The sequence below is a fragment of the Nicotiana tomentosiformis genome, chromosome 12 (assembly GCF_000390325.3).
Source record: "Nicotiana tomentosiformis chromosome 12, ASM39032v3, whole genome shotgun sequence".
Lineage (NCBI taxonomy): Eukaryota > Viridiplantae > Streptophyta > Magnoliopsida > Solanales > Solanaceae > Nicotiana > Nicotiana tomentosiformis.
The window spans coordinates 10,610,687-10,633,024 of NC_090823.1; the positions used below are offsets into that span (position 1 = coordinate 10,610,687).

General features: G+C 40.6%; 1 protein-coding gene across 1 annotated transcript; it reads right to left on the bottom strand.

Annotated features, from left to right (window-relative positions):
* Window positions 1-21,447: 21,447 nt before the first annotated feature.
* On the bottom strand, window positions 21,448-22,077 carry LOC138902228 (uncharacterized). Its single transcript, XM_070190075.1, has one exon. The coding sequence runs from the start codon at window positions 22,075-22,077 to the stop codon at window positions 21,448-21,450; it is 630 nt and encodes a 209-aa protein (XP_070046176.1).
* Between the last annotated feature and the right edge of the window lie 261 nt (window positions 22,078-22,338).

Below are 22,338 nucleotides of genomic sequence, written 5' to 3' on the forward strand. Positions count from 1 at the left end.
AGCAACCCCTTTCAAGCTCTAACTCGATCCGTGCAATGTCTGAGTAGCACCCCGAGGCCTCGTCCAAACATACCAACAAGTTTGTAAACATGAGACAGACTCACTCGAACCCTCAGAATGCGGAAAACAACACCAAAACTAAGAATCACACCCAAACCAAATCGTATCAACTTAAGAACTTCAATGTAACAACCCGACCGATCATTTTGAGTATTTCTGCCCCGTTCCCCCATTTACTGCTCAATTTGTGCTTTACAGTTATTGTGTGACTTGCCGGGGTAATTGGTTCGGGTCCGGTGAGGTTTTGGAATGAATTGGAACACTTAGTTTCAAGGTTTAAAGCTTAAGTTCAAATAGTGACTGGATGTCGACTTATGTGTAAATGACCGTGAAATGGAGTTTTGATGATTCCAACAGCTCCGTATGGGGATTTTGGACTTAGGAGCATGTCCGAAAAATTATTTGGAAGTCCGTAGTAAAATTTGGCTTGAAATGGCGAAAGTTGAATTTTTGGGAAGCTTGATCGGGGAATTGACTTTTTGATATCAGGGTCGGAATCCAGTTCTGAAAATTTTCATAGATCCGTTGTGTCATTTATGACTTGTATGCAAAATTTGAGGTCAATCGGAATTGATTTGATAGGTTTCTACATCGAATGTAGAAGTTGGAAATTCTTAAGTTCCTTAAGCTTGAATTGGGGTATGATTCATGGTTTTAGCATTATTTTATGTGATTAGAGATTTCAACTAAGTTCATATGATGTTTTAGGACTTGTTGTTGTATTTAGTTGAGGTTTCGAGGGCCTCGGGTGAGTTTCAGATGGTTGACGGATCAAAATTTAGACTTAAACAGCTGCTGGAATTTTTCTGTTGGAAAATTGAGGCTGGAAATCGAAGGATGGAAATCGAGGGTAGGAAATAGAGGTCAGGAAATCGAGGTCAAGAAATCGAGGTCAGCGCCTCGACAGAAACTTTAAGTTATAAAACGGGGGGCTTCGTCCCATTTTCCATTTTTGACAAATTAGAGCTTGGGGAGAGACGATTTTTGAGAGATTTGCAAGGTAAAATATTGGGGTAAGTGATTCTTATTCGGATTTGGTCATTATACACGAATACATCATTATTTTCGTCAATTAATTAGTGTTTTGAGATGGAAATTTGGGAAAAATGAGGAAGAGTTCTTGGACTAGAATTTTGAGGTTTTGAATGGGATTTTGTTATCGGATTTGAGTAAATATGGTATAGTTAGACTCGTGAGTGAATGGGCTTTCGGGTTTTGTGACTTTTGTCGGATTTTGAGATGTGGGCCCGGGTGTCGGGTTTGATCCGATTTCAGATTTTTGGCTATAATTTCGTATTTTCTTGTGGAATTGATTCTTTTAGCCTATATTAATTGTACTGTACTGCTTGTGGCTAGATTCGGGACGTTTGGAGACTAATTCACGAGGCAAGGGCATAGCGGAGTAAGACATTACACGGTTTGAGGTAAGTAATAGTTCTAAATTTGGTGCTGAGGGTATGAAACCTCGGATTATGTGTTATGTGATTGGTTTTTAGGTGACGCACATGCTAGGTGACGGGCGTGTGGGCGTGCACCGTAGGAATTGTGACTTGATCAATTCCATGGATCTGTGTAGTTGAATAAATTGATATTACCCATAAATTATTTCACGTATTGGGGAAATTAAACTATAAATCATGTTTAAACCATGTGTTGTCACTGTTAGGACCCACAAAGTTCGTGTACATGTTGAATTATATGTTAAATTACTATTTTGTACTCAGTCGTAATTTTACTTGCATATTACATCTCAGTCTCTTTTGTTAATTATTGATGCATCATATCACTGTTGTTGGGCTGCTTATCATGATTTCTGAGAGTCCGAAAGACTGGAGAGGTTGATGACTGAGTGAGGCCGAGGGCCCAATTGTGAGGATATTTATGGGATCAGGCTGCACGCCGTAACATGTTTTACTGATTTATGCCATGATTGGCTTGTTATAGCGCTTGGGCTGAATAAGCTACTAAGGAGTCTGTACACACCCCCAATGAGCGTAGATACCTACTGAGTGTGAGTGCCGAGTGCTGAGTGATTGAGAGGAATGAGTGCCTCTGAGGAATTAGTGACTGTGAGGAAATAGTGATTGTGAGGTTGGAGTGAACGAGAGGACTAAGTGACTGATACTTTGAGAGGATGCATTGATTTCATTATTGATGCATTTCAGCTGTCATATATCATTGTTTTGGAAATTTTTGAAAGACATTATCTTATGTTTCAGTCCAAAGTTGATATGAAATTACTGTGGAATTTTAAATGTTGAACTTGAGAGGATGCCTACCCTTTTATGTTGAAAATTATTGTACTTGGATTTAGCTGTGAAGCTCGTCACTACTCTCAGTTCTTATTTATTATTGTTACTTACTGAGTTGGTTATACTCATACTACACCCTGCACTTCGTGTACAGATCCAGGTGACCCCGGACACAGTGGGTGTTGATTCTTTTGCACCATTGATTTTTCGGATATTTAGAGGTAGTTGCCGTATTTTGCAGACCTTGTCTCTCCTTTCCTATCTCCTTGTTTACTGTATTTGGTCTCAGATTATTATGGACCGTGTTATCCAGACTTGTAATATATATATGTGCTCATGTACTTAGTGAAACTGGGTTTTGGGAGTGTATTTATATCCAATATTTGTAGGATTTTATCTTAAACTTAATTATTATGTTTTTCGTATTTAACAGAAATTACGGGTTATTGATATTGTCAGCTTTCCTAGTATTGAGAAAGGCGCCACCATGACGGGTGAGATTTCGGGTCGTGACAAGTTGGTATCAGAGCTTAGGTTACGTAGGTCTCACGAGTCATGTGCAGGTTTAGTAGAGTCTTGCGGATCGGTATGGAGACGTCTATACTTATCTTCGAGATGCTGCCGAACCCTTAGGAAAATTTCACTTTCTTGTATTCTATCGTGCGGAATTGATTCAGCTTGAAACATAACTCTTTGAATTCCTTCCACGCATCTGTGTGCGCATGTGAGCGCTCAGTATCAGTTGTGCATCACTGGCTTGTGATTCCATGAACGAGGTTGTGCATTCCAGTTCGAGTGCCGAGTACCGAGTGCTGAGTGATTTAGAGGAATGAGTGCCTGTAAGGAATGAGTGACTGTGAGGAAAGAATGACTGTGAGGTTGGAGTGAATGAGAGGACTGGGTGACTGCTACTCTGAGAGGATGCATTGATTTCATTATTGCTGCATTTCAGCTGTCATATTTCACTGTTTTGAAAATTCCTGAAAGACATTGTCTTCTGTTTCAGTCCAAAGTTGATATGAAATTACTATGGAATTTTAAATGTTGAACTTGAGAGCATGCCTACCCTTTTATGTTGAAAATTATTGTATTTGGACTTAGCTGTGAAGCTCGTCACTACTCTCAGTTCTTAATTATTATTGTTACTTACTCAGTTGGTTGTACTCATACTACACCCTGCACTTCGTGTGCAGATCCAGGTGACCCCGGACACAATGGATGTTGATTCTTTCGCACAGTTGATTTTCTGGAGATTCAGAGGTAGCTGCTGTATTTCACAGACCTTGTCTCTCCTTCCCTATCTCCTTGTTTACTGTATTTGGTCTCAAACTATTAAAGACCGTGTTGTCCAGACTTGTAATGTATAGATACTCATGTACTCAGTGACACCGGGTTTTGGGATTGTATTTATATCCAGTATTTGTGGGATTTTCTCTTAAACTTAATTATTATATTTTCTATATTTAAAAGAAATTGTGGGTTATTGATATTGTCAGCTTGCCTAGTATTGAGAAAGGCGCCATCACGACGGGTGAGATTTCTGGTCGTGGCATTCAAGTTCTTCCAACTTGCTCTGAACGCACCTATTCATACTTAAACTATTCGGAATGATACCAAATTTTGCGTGTAAATCTTAAATCACCATACGGAACTATTCCCAGGCTCGGAATACCAAACATACCTTGTTAACACCAAAACCTACTCCAAACCAAATTTAAAGAACTTTTAAACCTTCAATAAGCTAACTTTCAACTTTAGGCGCCGAAACGCTCCCGGGTCATCCAAACCCCGATCCGGACATACGTCCAAGTCCAAAATGATCAAACGAACCTATTGGGACCATCATATTCCGGTTTCTAGGTTGTTTACTAGAAATTTTGACCCAAGTCAAACTTAACCCTTTAAAGCCAATATTAAGGAACTTAGTGTTCCGATTTCAACCCGAACCCTTCCAAACCCGAACTAACCATTCCCGCAAGCCACAAAATAGAAAAAGCACGTACGAGGAGTTTTATTTTGGGGGGCGGGGATCTAGAAAGCAAAACGATCGATCATGTCGTTATAATTTAGTTGTGGTTTGAGTAAAAGACTCCAATAAAGGAAATTTGCAAGAATGATCTTGGAGGTGGGGAATCTTTATTTTTTTTACCCCGCTTGCTCCATTGGCTGAACTTTAAGTTCAACAAGTGTTGTGCCTTATTTATCCCATGGGTAACACTTTTGACTTTTGATCTTAAAAGTTTGACCATGGGATAAGCGGGGGTCAAAAAAGTAAGACCATCCATTTTCAAGGTCATTGGATGTAATTTCCTCAAATTTAAGACTAGATTTTGTCAAGCTATGCACTACTACTCAGTACACTAGACGGGAGGTGTAACACCTCAAACAATTTCAAAGTATTTTAAGGCTATTAAGAAGATTAATGTATGCTAATTATATTAATTTAGGTATGAACAAAAACTAATTATATGAAGGATATAAATTGATCATGGTAATATGAATGCAAGGTGTATTAATAATGGTTTATGGTCTAAGAAGAGCCTTAAGGCTAAGTCAAGATGGAAACTATATGATGGACTAAAGTTTCAAATGAGTTTGCATAACACCTAACATAAAACAAGCACAACTTCCAATATGTGAAGATTTATATGATGTACGACCAATAAAATTAAAGATATATGAGTCTAGTTTTCAATGCTTCAAACCTTTCATCATTTAGATATTCCTACAAAAAGTTATATTCTTTTTACTAGAGGGTAGCACAATAGCCATGCAGCTACGCAAGCTGTGCGTAGCTACGCAACCTTGTGCGTAGCTGATTCCAGCAAGCTTGTCAAAGTAAGGGGAGCTGAAGAGGAAGTGAGTGTAGCTACGCTAGAGGTGTGCATAGCTAATCATATCACCAAAATTATAAAAGTGGCTATTTCTGAGAGAGAGAAAGAAATGGAATTTTGGACAAGGGTTTGGGTATTAGAGAGAAGGAGGAACTCTTTCCCCATGAATACACTTCAAGGTAAGTTTATTTGGTATAAGAATGATTATATGACATCATTTGATATAACACTAACATTATTATGTATCAAAATCTATAGAAAATGGGTTGAATATTCAAGAACACCAAAAAGAGAAAAGTGAGATTCTTCCATCAAGAGGTAATTTCTTTACTCGAGCTTCACAAACATGATATATTGGAGTATGGGTAGTATGTTTACGAAGTTTATTTGAAGTTATAATGGAGTATTATATAAACCATAAGAGTGGGTCTTGAAAATAATATTTTGAATGAAGAAGAAGATGAATAGTGGTGGGTTGGTATAAATGAAATTATTTTGAGTTTTTAATGATGCCAATAGAGTTGATAACCTAATTGATGGACGAATTGAAGGGGGAATCGCCATTTGACTAAGAAATAACACTAATTCATGAATTGGATATTCTTGAATCTAGAGTTTTGTTAGAGAAGATAATGAATAGTGACTTGGTGATGTTGAGTAAATATTATAGTATCATTAATGACTCCAAATAAGTATTTAAAGATAAGAATGGAATTGAATAGGATAATTGGTAGACGTATTGGATAACTTTGAATGGTTGAAAACTTATTGCCGAATTGTGACGCCTAAATTGATGTTTATGGATCTTTTCGTGTTGGTTAGTTAGGATATCTAATGGTAGCTATTGAATTGTTAGCGATATTTGAGCATTTCAATCAATTGGAGCGGTGTAGTATTATTTGGAGCTTGAATATTGAGGTAAGTTGATTATGACTTACTCTTCTTGAGGGATTGTCTCTAAAAGCATGTTTTGAGTTAATACGTGATATTATTTATAAATGTGCATCCATACTTGTGGGGACAAGCGGGAAGGATATCATCATGTTTTTCTATGTTTGTTGTTTATGAAGTGTCATGTGATTTTATAAGAATCTTATTTTTAAAACTTGTTTGCAAGATGATACTTAATGAAAACGTTATAAGTATCATTAAAACTTATGTGTTGATAAGAGTATAAAATATTTGAATACTAAAGATATATTTTCACGAACAAGTGTGTCTTTTTAAATTTGAACAATAGAGTACTACTTATTGTATCTTTAAAAGATTGATGTTAAATTGCTAAAGGCTTTAACATGGAAAAAGTTATTCTTTTGATATTATTAAAATGGTTTGGATTGGCTATAAAAATCTTAATTTGATAAAAATAGACCATTTGAGGCTATTAGGCTATGAATCTATTTTTGATAATCAAATGTTTTGTGAGTTACTAGTGGAGACGATTGAGATTGGTTCGAATATTAAGTTCATTACCATAGAACTTATAACGACTCGGCCGGTCGTTTTGAGAGTTGTAGCCCCATTCCCCAATTTACTGCTTATTTTATACTTTATAGTTGTTATGTGACTTTGACGGGGTAGTCAATTCGGGTCTGGAGAGATTTTGGAATGACATGAGACACTTAGTCTCAAGGTTAAAAGCTTAAGTTGAAATGGTTGACCGGATGTTGACCTCTGAATAAACGACTCCAGAATGGAGTTTTGATGGTTCTATTAGCTCCGTCGGGTGATTTTGGACTTAAGAGCGTGTCCAGATTGTGATTTAGAGGCCCGTGGTGCAATTAGGCTGGAAATGGCAAAAATTGGATTTTTGAAAAGTTTGATCGGGAGTGGAATTTTTTATATTGGGGTCGGATTATGGTTTCGGAAATTGGAGTAGGCTTGTAATGTCATTTGTGACTTGTGTGCAAAATTTATGGTCAATCGGATGTGATTTGATAGGTTTCACGTCATTTGTAGAAGTTGAAATTCCTTAGTTTCAATAGGCTTGAATTGGGGTGCGATTCATGTTTTTGATGTTGTTTGATGTGATTTGAGGGCTCGACTAAGTTCATATTATGTTTAAATACTTGTTAGTATGTTTGGATGAGGTCCCGAGGGCCTCGGGTTGATTCTGGATGGTTAATAGATCGAAAGTTGGAATTGATAGGTTGCTGAAGCTGGACTCTACTGATGTAACCGCACCTGGGGAGCTTTGATCGCAGGTGCGAGCCCGTAGGTATGGACTGAAATGCGCAGGTGCGAGTTTGGAGGGGAGTGTGCAAGTGGCCGCAGGTGTGAGGGAATTGCCACATCTGTGTAACCGCACATGCGGCAGGGGGACAACAAAAGCGAAATTGGGCAGGTGAGCTTGGTCCGCAGAAGCGGCTTGGATGCTCGTAGAAGCGGAGTGAGGGACCGCAGGAGCGGAAAGAGCCGCAAATGCGAGTGAGAGGTCGCTTTTGCGATGCCGCAGAAACGGTTAAGTTTCCGCAGAAGTGGAAGTGCTGACAGAACAGTTAAATACAAGGCTTCGTGATTTTGCTTCATTTAAAACATTTTGAGCTCGGGTTTTGGCGATTCTTGAGAGGATTTTCGAGGGAATTCTTGAGGTAAGTCCTTGTGCTCATTTTTGATCAATAATCTTGTTCCCCATTGATTTTCCCACCTAGTTGGTGTGTATTTAAGGTGTAAATTGAGAGTTTGAAGCTAGGGGTTTGGAACTTTATCGGATTTTGATAAAGTTAGCATGGTTGGACTCGTGTTTGAATGGGATTTTCGGGGTTTGTGACCTTTATCGAATTTTTCGATGTGGGCTCGAGGGGCCGGCTTTTGAGTCATTTTTTGAATTTTGATTTATACCTTAGCATTTTCTTATGGAGTTGATTCCTTTAGCCCGTATGGATTATATCGAATTGTTTATGGCTAGGTTTGAGACATTCGGAGGCCATTTCACGAGGCAAGGGTGTGTTGGAGTAGAGAATTGCTCGGACTAAGGTAAGTAACAGTTCTAAATTTGGTTCTGAGGGTATAAAACCCCGTATTATGTGTTATGTGTTGGGTTTTGAGGTGACACGCATTCTAGGTGATGGGCGTGTGGGCGTGCACCGTAGGGATTGTGACTTGGTCAATTCCATGGAACTGTGTAGTTGAATAATCTATTGTTACCAGTACATTATACCTATGTTAGAGAAATTGCACTGCGAATCATGTTAGAAATCATGTTTAAACTATGTGTTGGCACTGTTAGGACCCACAGAGGTCGCGTACATGTTGAATTATCTGCTAATTGGTGTTTTGTACTCGGTCACAGTTTTACCTGCATATCATATCTCAGTCTCTATTGTTCCTTGTTGATACATTACATCATTTCTGTTTGGGCTGATTTTCATGATCATTGAGAGCCCGAGAGACTCGAGAGGTTGATGACTGAGTGAGGCGAGGGCCTGATTGTGAGGATATTTATGGGATCGGGCTGCACACCACAACATGTTGCATTGATTTATGCCATGATTGGCTTGTTATAGCGCTTAGGCTTAAGGAGCCTCTCCGGAGTCTGTACACACCCCCATTGAGCGTAGTTACCTACTGAGTGTGAGTGCCGAGTGCTGAGTGTTGACTGATTGAGAGGAACGAGTAAGTGTGAGGAAAGAGTGATTGTGAGGTTGGAGTGAATGGGAGGACCGAGTGACTGTTGCTCTCTGAGGATGCATTTGAATTCATTATTTTTGTACTTCAGCTGTCATATATCACTGTCATGAAAATTCTGAGAGATATTATCTTCTGTTTCAATTGAACTTGACATGAATTAACTGTTTGGGCCTTAATTGTCAAACATGAAGGCATGCCTACCTATGTTGAAATCACTGTAATTAAACTTTAACTGTGAAGCTCGTCACTAATTTCAGTTCTTTATTTAGTCTTGTTACTTACTAAGTTGGTTGTACTCGTGCTACACCCTGCACTTCGTGTGCAGATCCAGGTGTTTCTGGATACGGTGGGTGTTGATTCCATCACATAGATGATCTTTTTCGAGGTTTCAAGGTAGCTGCTCGGCGCTTCGCAAACCTTGTCACTCCTTCTCTATCTTCTTCTTATTGTATTTAGTTTCAGACTATCATAGATAGTATTTTCCTGACTTGTGATGTATAGATGCTCATGTACTCTGTGACACCCCGATAGTTGGGAACTTCCGTTGAGTTTCGGGATTTTATCCTGTTTATGAGAACTTTTATTATCTAAACTGCTTTAATTCATTTTCTGTTAAAAGTGTTGGAGATGTTTTGTAATGTCAGCTTGCATAGTACCACGTTAGGCGCCATCATGACAGGTTAGGATTTTGGATCGTGACAAGTTGGTACCAGAGCCTAGGTTACATAGGTCTCACGAGTCATGAGCAGGTTTAGTAGAGTCTTGCGAATCAGTACAGAGACATTTGTACTTACCTTCGAGAGGTTGCCGAATCCTTAGGAAGCTTCACATTCTTGTATTCTTGTTGTGCGGATTTGTTGACTCCGGTAACTAAAATTTTATATTCTATTCTCTTACATATGGTGAGGACACGTGCTATCGGACATGATGGACATCCACCAGTACCACTAGCTAGGGCCATGAGAGGCCGAGGTCGCGGTAGGGGCAGAGGTGCAGCTTGTATAGCAGCCAGAGCAGCACCTGCAGATCCACCAGTTGCTCCAGCTTAGGAGCAGGTTCCAGATGTGGCTGAGCCTGTGGGGCTAGCTGAGGCACCAGCCGCGCCATTATGATTCCCGACCTTCAGGAGGCTCTGACCCAAATATTGACTGTTTGCACTGGCCTTGCTCAAGTGGTTTTGGTTTAGGATGCACCAGCCACTTCTCAGGTCGGGGGAGGTACTCATACCCCCGCCGCTTGTACTCCAGACCAGGAGATGCAGGGACTTCAGATACCGGGGGTACTACTACCCCAGCCGGTTGCAGCTGCTCAGACCAGGTGGTCTCCATTATGACTGATGATGAGCAGAGGAGACTTGAGATATTTGGGAGGCTTTAGCCTCCATCATTTAGCGAGGTCGTGTCAGAGAATGCCCAGGGTTTCTTGGATAAATGCCAGCCAATTCTTCACACTGCGGGTATTCTGGAGACTAGTGGGGTCTCGTTCACTACTTTTCAGTTTACAGGGGCTGCCTTCATATAGTGGTAGGCTTTTGGGAGGCGCAGCACCACTTACATGGCAGGAGTTCTCCGTTCTCTTCTTGGAGACGTTTGTGCTTCAGTCTTGAAGGGAGGCACTGCGCATACAGTTTGAGCAGTTATGTCAGGAGGGCATGTAAGTGACGCAGTACGAGATGATGTTTTTTAAGTTGGCTCGCCACGTAGTTTGCTTGGTTCCTATTTATAGGGAGAGGATTAGGAGGTTCAATGATGGCCTCACGTATCAACTACGATTGCTTATGACTAGGGAGAGGGTATCTGGTGCTATCTTCAATGATGTGGTCGATGTTGCTTGGCAGATAGAGATAGTCCATAGTTAGGAGTGCGGAGAGAGGGAGGCCAAGAGGCCTAGTGGATTGGGTGGTTTCAGTGATGTTCCTTCTGGAGGCCAGTTCTACCAAGGCAAGGGTCGTCCTTATAAGCATACTCATACGGCTCGTCTAGTTCATCGTGGTGCATCATCCAGCCACGGTTCATACAGTTCTCATCAGGGTCAGTCATCTCTTAGTGCCCTTCCAGCTCAGAGTTCGTCCAGTGCTTCATCGGCTCAGGGTTCATCTATGTCGGGTCCTTCTAGCAGTTATCCCGGTGCTCGGGGCTCCCTTCAGTCCCCACCACCAGCACCGGGGAGTTGCTTTGAGTGCGAGGAGTTTGGGAATATGTGGAGGCAGTGTCCCCGTCGCGTAGAAAGTTCAGTGCAGCAGAGGAGTCAGGCTGCGACTTCAGCACCAATTGCTTCACCACCTGCCCAGCCAGATCGGGGTGGGGCTTAGTCAGCTAGTGGTCATCCAAGTGGGGGAGGCCGGTCAAGTGGAGGCCAGGCCCGATTCTATGCTATCCCTGCCAGGACAGATGTTGTTGCTTCTGATGCAGTGATCACAGGTATTGTCTCAGTATGCCACAGGGATGCCTTTGTATTATTTGTCCCTGGTTCCACTTATTCGTATGAATCATTGAATTTTGCTCATTATCTGGATATACCCCGTGAGTCCTTAGTTTTATCTATTCATGTATCTACTCTAGTGGGCTATACCATTGTTGTGGACAGTGTATATCGGTCGTGTGTAGTGACTATTGGGGGATTAGATACTAGAGTGGATCGCTTGCTACTTAGTATGGTTGATTTTGACATGATATTGGGTATGGATTGGTTTTCTCCATGTCATGCTATGCTGGATTGTCACGCTAAGACCGTGACATTGGCGATGCCGGGGTTACCAAGGATTGAGTGGAGAGGTTCTCTAGACTATGTTCATAGCAGAGTTATTTCCTATTTAAAGGCCCAACGGATGGTTGGGAAGGTAGGTTTATCTTGTTTGGCCTTTGTGAGGGATGTTGGTGCTGATACTCATTCTATTAATTCTGTTCCGATGGTGCGATATTTTCAGGATGTGTTTCCTGAAGACCTGCCGGGCATGCCGCCCGACAGGGATATTGACTTGGTGTTGGGCACTCAACCCATTACTATTCCTCCGTATCGTATGGCACCAGCTAAATTGAAGGAATTGAAAGAGCAGCTTCAGGAGCTTCTTGATAAGGGGTTTATTAGACCCAGTGTGTCGCCTTGGGTTGCACCAGTCCTGTTTGTGAAGAAGAAGGATGGTACTATGTGGATGTGCATTGATTATAGGCATTTGAACAAAGATACAATCAAGAACAAGTATCCTTTGCCGCACATTGATGATCTATTTGACCAGCTTCAGGGAGCGAGAGTATTCCCTAAGATTGACTTGAGGTCTGGGTATCACCAGTTGAAGATTCGGGACTCGGATATTCTAAAGATGGCATTCAGGACCCGTTATGGTCATGATGAGTTCCTTGTGATGTTATTTGGGCTGACCAATTCCCCAGCAGCATTCATGCATCTGATGAACAGTGTATTTCAGCCTAATCTTGACTCATTTGTCATAGTGTTCATTGATGACATCATGGTGTACTCTCATAGCCAGGAGGAGCATGCCCAGCATTTCAGGATTATGTTGCAGTGGTTGAGGGAGGAGAAACATTATGCAAAGTTCTCCAAATATGAGTTTTGGCTTAGTTCAGTGGAGTTCTTGGGGCACGTGGTGTCCAGTGAGGGGATCCAAGTGGATCCGAAGAAGATATAGGCAGTTCAGAGTTGGCCCAAACCATCCCCGGCTACGGAGATTCAGAGCTTTCTCGGTTTGGCCTGTTATTATCGTCGCTTCGTGGAGAGTTTCTCATCTATTGCATCGCCTTTGACCAAATTAACCTAAAAGGTTACTATTTTTAGGTGGTCGGATGAGTGTGAGGAGAGCTTTCAGAAGCTCAAGACTGCCTTGACCACAGCCTCAGTTCTAGTTCTACCTTCAACTTCTGGTTCTTATATAGTGTATTGTGATGCTTCTCGGATCGGTATTGGATGTGTTTTGATACAGGAGGGTAGAGCTATTACTTATGCTTCGTGTCAGTTGAAGCCCTATGAGAAGAACTAACATGTTCATGATTTGGAGTTAGTTGCCATCGTTCATGCATTGAAAATATGGATTCATTATCTCTATTATGTGTCTTGTGAGGTGTTTATAAGATCATCAGAGTCTCCAGCACTTGTTCAAAAAAAAGGATCCAAGTTTGAGGCAACAGAGATAATTGGAGCTGCTAAAGGACTATGATATCATTATTCTGTGTCACCTCGGGAAGGCCAATATGGTGGCCGATGCCTTGAGTAAAAAGGCGGTGAGTATGGGTAGCCTTGCATTCATTCCTTTTGGTGAGAGACCTCTTGCAGTTGATGTTTAGGCTTTTGCCAACCAGTTCGTGAGATTAGATGTCTCGGAGCCCAGTCGGATTCTAGCTTATGTAGTTTCTCGGTCTTCCTTATATGATCGCATCAGAGAGCACCAGTATGATGATCCCCATTTGCTTGTCCTTAAGGACACGGTTCAGCACAGTGATGCCAAAGATGTTACTATTGGGGATGATGGGGTATTGAGGATGCAGGGTCGGATTTGTGTGCCTAATATGGGTGGGCTACGTGAGTTGATTCTTGAGGAGGCCCACAGTTCGCGGTAATCCATTCATCTGGGTGCCGCGAAGATGTATCAAGACTTGAGGCAGCATTATTGGTGGAGTATACTGAAGAAGGATATAGTGGGGTTCGTAAATCGGTCCCTCAACTGTCATCAGGTGAAGTGTGAGCATCAGAGACCAGGTGGATTGCTTCAGAGGCTAGAGATCCCAGAGTGGAAATGCAAGCGGATCACCACGGACTTTGTAGTTAGGCTCCTATGAACTTTGAGGAAGTTCGATGCTATTTGGGTGATTGTGGAACAGCTCACCAAGTCCGCGCACTTCATTCAAGTTGGGACTACCTATTCTTCTGAGAGGTTGGCTGAGATTTACATCCGAGAGATTGTTCTTCTTCACAGTGTGCCAGTGTCCATCATTTCAGATTCGAACACGCATTTTACATTGCAATTTTGGAGAGCTGTGCAGTGAGAGTTGGGTTCCCAAGTTGAGTTGAGCACATCATTTCACCCTCAAATCGGACGGACAATCCAAGCGTACTATTCAGATATTAGAGGACATGCTACGTGCTTGTGTCATTGATTTCGGGAGTTCTTGGGACAATTTCTGCAGCTTGTTGAAATTTCCTACAATAATAGCTATCAGTTGAGCATTTTGATGGCTCCATATGAGGCTTTGTTTGGGAGATGGTGTAGATCTCTAGTAGGTTGGTTTGAGCCGGGTGAGGCTAGGCTATTGGGTACTGACTTGATTCAGGATGCTTTGGACAAGGTTAAATTGATTCAGGAGCGGCTTCGCACGACGCAGTCTAGACATAAGAGTTATGCCAATTGAAAGGTCCGTGATGTTTCTTACATGGATGAGGAGAAGGTTCTGCTCAAGGTTTCACCCATGAAGGATTTTATGAGGTTCGGGAAGAAGGAAAAGCTGAGCCCTCGGTATATTAGGCCGTTTGAGGTACTTTAGAGGATTGGGGAGGTGGCTTACAAGCTTGCCTTGCCACCTAGTTTGTCGAGTGTGCATCCAGTATTTCATGTTTCTATGCTCCGGAAGTATGTCGGTGATCCGTCTCATGTTTTGGATTTCAGCACAATTCAGTTGGATGGTGATTTGACTTATGATGTGGAGACGGTGACCATTTTAGATCGATAGGTACGAAAGTTGAGGTCAAAGGACACAACTTCTATGAAGGTGCAGTGGAGAGCTCAACCGGTTGAGAAGTCCAGGTTTGTTTCTAGACCCGTTCAAGGATGGACGTTTGCTTAAGAGGGGGAGGATATAACGATCCGGCCGGTCGTTTTGAGAGTTATAGTCCCCGTTCCCCCATTTACTGCTCATTTTATACTTTATAGCAGTTATGTGACTTGTCGGGGTAGTCAGTTCGGGTTCGGAGTGATTTCGGAATGAAATGAGACAGTTAGTCCTAAGGTTGAAAGCTTAAGTTGAAATGGTTGACCAGATGTTGAGATATGAGTAAACTGGCGCAACTGTTTTCTCGCGAAAGCGAGTTTCGACGTGTGACAACTCTTTTAAATGGGATTTAAAAGAGAAGAGTCGTCACCAAATGATTTTTAAGGTGCATTAGGGCACCTATTTGCGAATAACTCTGTTTGACTAGTACGTGTCACCAAAGATCGGGTTAGGGTTCAAATTACCTCAAAGAGAAGGTGTTACGCACTCTTCGAACTCCACAACTGTGGGTCCCGACCGAACTTTAAACTATGTGGATTATGTAATTAGACTAGGTGGGAAAATAAATAAAAGGAAATTTAGAACTCGGAAAGTCTTATCATAACTCATGAGAATCGATACAAAATCTTAATAACTACAAGGATACAACTACATTGATCTATGTTAAATGACTAAGTATAAATAATGGATTCAAAAAGGAAGGAGAGAGGGGTCATAAGATTTTTATCCTAAATGATCACCCCGTGCAACATAAATAATACTTCGCAACTCCCTTGAGGTAGGGGTTGCTCATATTATTCAGCGGTCATAGACTATCATCTCCTGCTACCCGATTACTATGTTAAAGTTGTTTACCTAAAGGTGCTCTAATTCAATTCTAGCTCTTACCCTATGAGTGCACTACCCCTCCCATACCTATGATCCAGGAGGCTTTGGACCTCTATTAGGGTGGTTCTAGACTTCACTTAGGATGCTCAAAATGATAAAACTAGCGCACATTCAAAAACACGTAGGACTACACATAAGTACAATTAAAGGCTCAAATTAAACTCCACACATAAACAACAAATGCACGCGGGCAGTTAGGCAGTAGACAATTTCAGACGCAGTAGAGTCATTAAGTCCTATAGGCATAATTTCTATATGATTCTGATCACCAACGTTGTATAGGCGGCATTGCATCTTTAAACTAGTAAACTTGCATATTAAAGGTGTTAAGAACCTATAAGCATGACATCTACATTGTTCGTACGATGAGGCAGTAAGACTATATGAAAACTTAGAGTTTACGACATTGATTTTATAAACATGATGTCTAAGATAAGTAACAACATCCTATAGGTAGGATTTCTAACGATTGACAATTGAAACTGGTTTAATAACACTTTATCCCTATAGGCATGTTTTCTAGGCGAGCGATGTGATAAGAATAGCAATAACAATAGCTAATTAATTAATTAAGGTCCTATAGACATGATATCTGGATGAGTATCGATGGAAGCAGATCTTAATTATTTAACACGATCCTATAGGCATGTTATCTAACAACTGCACAACAATAGCACAAGTTGAGCAAATAATCAATGATATTTGAATCCTATAGGCATGTTATCTAATAGTGTATAGAAATAAAGCATGTGAACAAGGGAAATACTTATATTTTTAGACATGTTTATGATGTTAGCAGGTAACGCATTTAGGTTCCTATAGGCATGCTTTCTATCAGTGTGTAAAAAATAGGGCATGTCAAACAAAGTAACAAGTAAAGCAATTAAACCCTATAGGCATATTTTCTACCTATTCATGTGAGAATTAAAGTGCCATATCCCCTTTTTCACTAATTGTCCCATCTGTTTTGTTCACATATTATTACAGGCTCAAAATAATGAATACAATTGCAAATATTACATACCGAAAGACTACATGCCCAATAAACAGAGCATGCCCAAAAGAGAAATAACCCAATACTGCCTGGGCTTCCGGCAAGCTCACTTTTCATGCGAATAGTAGACTCAGATCCAAGGTAAGGAACGCACACTAGTTTACAAGTAGCACGTTTAAGCTAATAACATGATCAGGAGCTAACTCTAGAAGAGTGTTAAGTTGCATATGAATGATTTAACAAGAATTAGAACAACTTCTGGGCATGATTCGACTTTTCACAAGATTACCGAACAAGGCAAGAGGTTAAACTTAGAATAACCAATAGTAATAAGCATTCGATCACACACAATAGAGCAAACAGTCTTAAGAAAGTAGAATAAAGGAAACAAATAGGCAAATTCGATTACTAGAAGGTATATAGCCTCAAGAAGAGCTTCAGAGCATACAATAGCATGTCGGTTCATAAACAATCTCAGAAACATAGATATGCAGAACATGAATAAAAACGAAAAGAGAATGAATTTAAAGGGTCATAGGTACTTACCAGTTACTAATTGACAAATGAATAAAAAAAACAATTTCAGCAATATCTCAAACGTTAGTAGAAAACGAATAGTAGAACCCCAAAATCTCAGTGCGTCAGAGTTCCCAAGGGTTTCGGATGAACTCCGGGCAGTGCTCGCACTAAGAAAGGTCGAATAATCGAATTCCGGTGGCCTAGGCTTTCACCCGGCCAAGAGTTTAAGTTTCAGAATAGTATAAGGCGAGAATAATAAAGACAGTAGTAGTTTTTAGCAATTCCCGATCCTCCTAAGGGGAAATTAGGGAAGGATTTATATAGTAGTCGAAATCAAGCATCTAAACAAGGAAACCCAATAAATCAAACAAGAATAAGGAAGGGAGAGCATGCAGAACCATTTAAGAGACAAATTAAGAAAAAGAATCATGTAAACCCTAATTTGACCAGAATAAAAACAATTGGTTGGGGATCTTTGTGAATCGAACCCTTATGACCTTACCGTGATGCATATAGATGACATATTGTCCAGATTTCGAAGGGTGAAGTCGATTTCCCTTGATTTGGAGACTGGTATTTGCCAAAAGTGAGGCAAATACTAAGTAACACCATAATCTTGTAAGTAACAATAAGGTAACGCGTAAAAGGTAAAAGAATCACAGAAAGAATCCATGATTTGATCGGATTTGGAGAAGATTTAGGGAGGCGGCTAGGGTTTGGGAAGTGAGGGAGGGTTTTGAGAGCATATAGAGGCGGCTGCTGAAAGGGAATGAGTTAGGGTTTTAGGTTTTGGTTAATTAAAAGAGCTTGGGTGAACGAGGGTCGTTGATCATGAGAGATCAACGACCAGGATTTGAGGATGAACGGGGCTGGTCATTTAAATGGGTACCGACCGGGTCAAATTAGAGGGTCATTTGTCTTGGGATGGGGTGTTGGGATAATGATTTGGGCTAAATTTGGTCCGAAATTAGCCCTATATTCGGGCTATAAATTAAATCTACAAAATTCATTAAAACGAAATTATACAAATGATATACTTGAAAATAATAGCTTAGCATTATAAAATATATAAAAAGTACTATTTTAGCATAAATAATATAATAAATATAATTATGTATAGAATATAGGCCGTTAATACAAAATTGTGTAAATAACTTTAGAAATACAAATATAATTATATAAAATAAAGTAAAATATTATGAAACATATATGTGGATGCAAATAATAAATTTGGATGATCATAAAATAATTTATAGAGATAATTAATAAATAATCAAGTAATTTAAATGCAAGGGAATCAATTTTAAAGCTCTAAAAATTATGGAAAATTATAGAAAAATACTTGTATAACTCTTGTAAATTAGGTAATGATGCAAAACGACATTTTGAAAGTATATGTACTTATTTTAAAAAATATGAGGGAAAATTTGGGTATCAACAGCTGTCCCTCTTTATCCGGAAATGATGAAAGAGTTGTCGGGTAAAGAAAATTGATGATCAATTTTGTCCAAATTGAGTGAGGAATGACGTATTTTTTGAAAAAATTGGGGCCGAACCCTGGTTCTTAAGTTGCCTACATATCCCTGGTGTTATGGGAAACATGCCGTGTGTAGTTCTGGATCCAACGGCGAACGAAACCGATGGAGTTATTATAAGAGGGTAGTGTCACAGGTAACAGAATTTTTTTAGGTGGAGCTATGGATGTAATTTTGAACATTAGGGATATATAAGGCGAGTATTTGAGCGGTTATGGGACAAAAGGGCAATCAATTAATGGTCGTCGGTTACGTTGGAGATAGTCAGGGATGTGAATGTTGTGAATGGAAACCAAAGTGAAAATTACTTCTGTTTGTAGAACGGTTACCTCCCGAGTTACCTGCAAAAACTTAAAACACATTGCACGTGAATATGTATAGGTTATTGCGAAAATTTAAACATGATGCAAATTTCCTTCAGACCATGAGGGTTGTCTTTGGACAGATGATGTCCTTAGACCATGATGTCCTGGGCCATAAAGCGTATGATAAGGGATTCGTAGGCCATGAAATGGTGTCCTCAGTCTATGAGGACGATGCCTCTGGACTATGATGCCTTTGAATAATGATGTGCAGTTTCGAGAGATCCTCGTGCCATGGAATGGTGTCTTCATGATATGAGGATGGTGCCTTCAGACTATAACGCCTTCGGACAATGTGGTGATGTTTCAGACCATAAAATGCAAAGATGTGGTGATATCGATCGTTTACTAGAGAAAACAGGTGATGCTTAGTCATAGGCAAGGACGAGAGAAGACAAGGCTTAGTCTTTTATGAGATGAGGGCAGTGCTTAGCCCTATGCGAAGAAGGGAGACAGTTCTTAGTCTTGTGCAGTGTAGCGGAGACAGTGTTTAGTCTTAGGCATGGGAGGACAATGCTTAGCCTCATGGAAGGAATGGAGACATCATTTAGTCTCATGCAAAGAAAGGCACTGCTTAGCCTTATGCAATAGGGGAGACAGTGCTTAGTCTCATGCAAAGAATGGAGACAATGCTTAGTTTCATGCAAGGAAAGGCAGTGCTTAGAGTTATGCAATAATGGAGGCAATGCTTAGCCTCATGAAAGGAATGGAGACAGTGTTAAGTCTCATGCAAAGAAATCCAGTGCTTAGCCTTATGCAATAGTGGAGACAATGCTTAGTCTCAAACAAAAAATGGAGACAGTGCTTAGTCTCATGCAAGGAAAGGCAGTGCTTAGTCTTATGCAATAATGGAGGCAATGCTTAGTCTCATGCAAGGAATGGAGACCGTGTTTAGTCTCTGGCAAGGAAAGGTAATGGTTAGACTTATGTAATAATGGAGGCAATGCTTAGCCTCATGCAAGGAAAGGAAATGCTTGGCCTTATGCAATGATGAGGGCAGCGCTTAGCCCTATATGAGGAAAATTAATGACTAAGTGCGAGAGGATAAAGCATTTCTTATCTTGATGTGTTTGCGTTTGGTGCCCTTTGTCGATGTGAAGATAGTGATCTTGTTGTGTGTATGTATTTGCGGACGTTCCTATTATGTTCATTGTGCCTGCATTCAAAGAAAACTCGTGAGTTTTGCGGGGGAAAGGTTAGTTCGTGCTCTCGATTCCTTGATTCGCCTTTCTTTTGTCTGAAGGCCCTGCTTGAATTACCCCGGGTAACGTCTGGCTGCTATAGAAACAAAATTTTCGAAAAACATGCATTTGATAAATTATTTATGAAAATGTAGTTGTTTGAAATATGTGATAATGCACGAGATCAAATAATTTTGATGAACTGGTGACTGTGACGCATTTTGAGACGTTGCAACCTTCTTGCTTTGGAATTTTGAGGATCCTCCTCAAAATGCTGCCCCAGTTTTAATGCATACTTCTGGCAACACATTCCTTGGCGGTTCCAAGCGTGATGAGATTGGGAAAACTCGAGACCTTGCCCTAATTTTCGACCATAGGGAAAATGAAGATTTTATTATGATATGACCGAACCCACAGGGATGTCTACGTATCCCCTCTTAAACGGGAATCAGGTCAAGCGTAGTTCAGTTACATCAAATAGAAAGTGCAAACATAATGTTAAACATAATATCTCTTGATTGCGTCCCAATTGATAGGTTTTGTCCAATTCTCTCCATCCATCTCTGCAAGTATAAATGCTCCTCCTGTCAATACCCGGTGAACCATGTAAGGGCCCTTCCAGTTGGGTGAGAATTTCCTCTTTGATTCATCCTGATGTGGGAAGATTCGCTTTAGTACCAACTTCCCCGGCGTGAATTGCCTCTACTTGACTTTCTTGTTGAAAGCTATTGCCATTCTATTCTGGTAGAGTTGACCGTGACATACCGCGTTCATTCTTTTTCCATCAATGAGAGCTAGTTGTTCATACCGGCTTCGTACCCATTCAGCATCACTGAACTCAGCTTTTTGTATGATTCTTAAGGAAGGGATTTCCACTTCGGCGGGAATAACGGCTTCAGTACCATAAACCAGTAGATAGGGAATTGCCCCAGTTGATGTACGAACTGTGGTACGTTACCCGAGTAAAGCAAATGGTAGCTTCTCATCCATTCTTTGTAATTATCTACCATTTTCCTCAATATCTTTTTGATGTTATTGTTGGCAGTTTCCACGGCTCTGTTCATTTGCGGCCTCTATGATGTAGAGTTCTGATTTTTGATCTTGAATGTTTCACACATGGCGTTCATCAAATCGCTGTTGAGATTGGCGGCATTATCACTAATGATTAACTCTGGTACCCCAAATCGACAAACGATGCGGTCCCATACAAAATCTACTATAACCTTCTTAGTTACAACTTTGTAAGATGCAGCTTCAACCCATTTTGTGAAGTAGTCTATGGCCACCAGAGTGAACCTATGTCTATTTGAAGCAGCGGGTTGGATTGGCCCGATGACATCCATTACCCAAGCGGAGAAAGGCTAGGGCAAACTTATTGCATTAAGTTCGTTGGGTGGTACTAGTATCATGTCAGCATGTATCTGGCATTGGTGACACTTTTGAACATACTTGATGCAGTCTGTTTCCATAGTCATCTAGAAATACCTTGCACTTAATATCTTCTTGGCCAGAACGAAACCATTTATGTTGGGTTCGCAAGTTTTGGCATGTATTTCCTTGAGCAATCTAGACACACCCTTGGCATCGACGCATTGCAACAAACCCAAATCAAGAGTCCTTCTATACAGAATTCCTCCACTTTGAAAGAAATGATTGGCCAATCTTCGAAGTGTGCGCTTCTGAGTATGGGTAGCACTTTTTGGATATTCTCCTTTTTCCAAGTATTCCTTGATGTTGGGGAACCACGGATTTCTGTCAATCCCTTCTTCAATATGAGCACAATAAACTGGCTGCTTATGAATTCCTATCGGGATAGGATCGATGGAATTCTTATCTAGGTGTTGTATCACGGAAGACAAAGTGGCTAGTGCATCTGTGAACTCATTTTGAATCCTTGGAACATGTTTGAACTCTAACTTTGTGAACCTCTTGATTATCTCTTGTACACAATGCCAATATGGAAATATTTTTGTGTTCTTCGCAGCCCATTCCCCTAGAACCTGGTGCACTAAAAGATCTGAATATCTAATTACCAGCAACTCTTGAATGTCCATCATCAATAGCAATTCTGAGTCCCAGGATGCAGGCCTCTTATTCCGCCACATTGTTGGTGCATGAAAACCTGAGTTTTGCGGATACCGGATAGTGTTGACCAGTTTCTGATACTAAGACAACTCTGATATCTACTCCTTTGAAGTTTGCTGCTCCGTCGAAGAACATCCTCCAACTATCGTATGCCTCGGTAATATCTTCTCCTACAAATAATACCTCCTCATAGGGAAAATACATTTTCAATGGTTTGTATTCTCCGTCTACGGGATTTTCTGCCAAGTGATCTGCCAATGCTTGCCCTTTGACTACCTTTT

What these genes read in the sequence shown, in the direction of transcription:
- LOC138902228 (XM_070190075.1), bottom strand. Translation starts at nt 22,077, where the DNA reads ATGTGGCGGAATAAGAGGCCTGCATCCTGGGACTCAGAATTGCTATTG.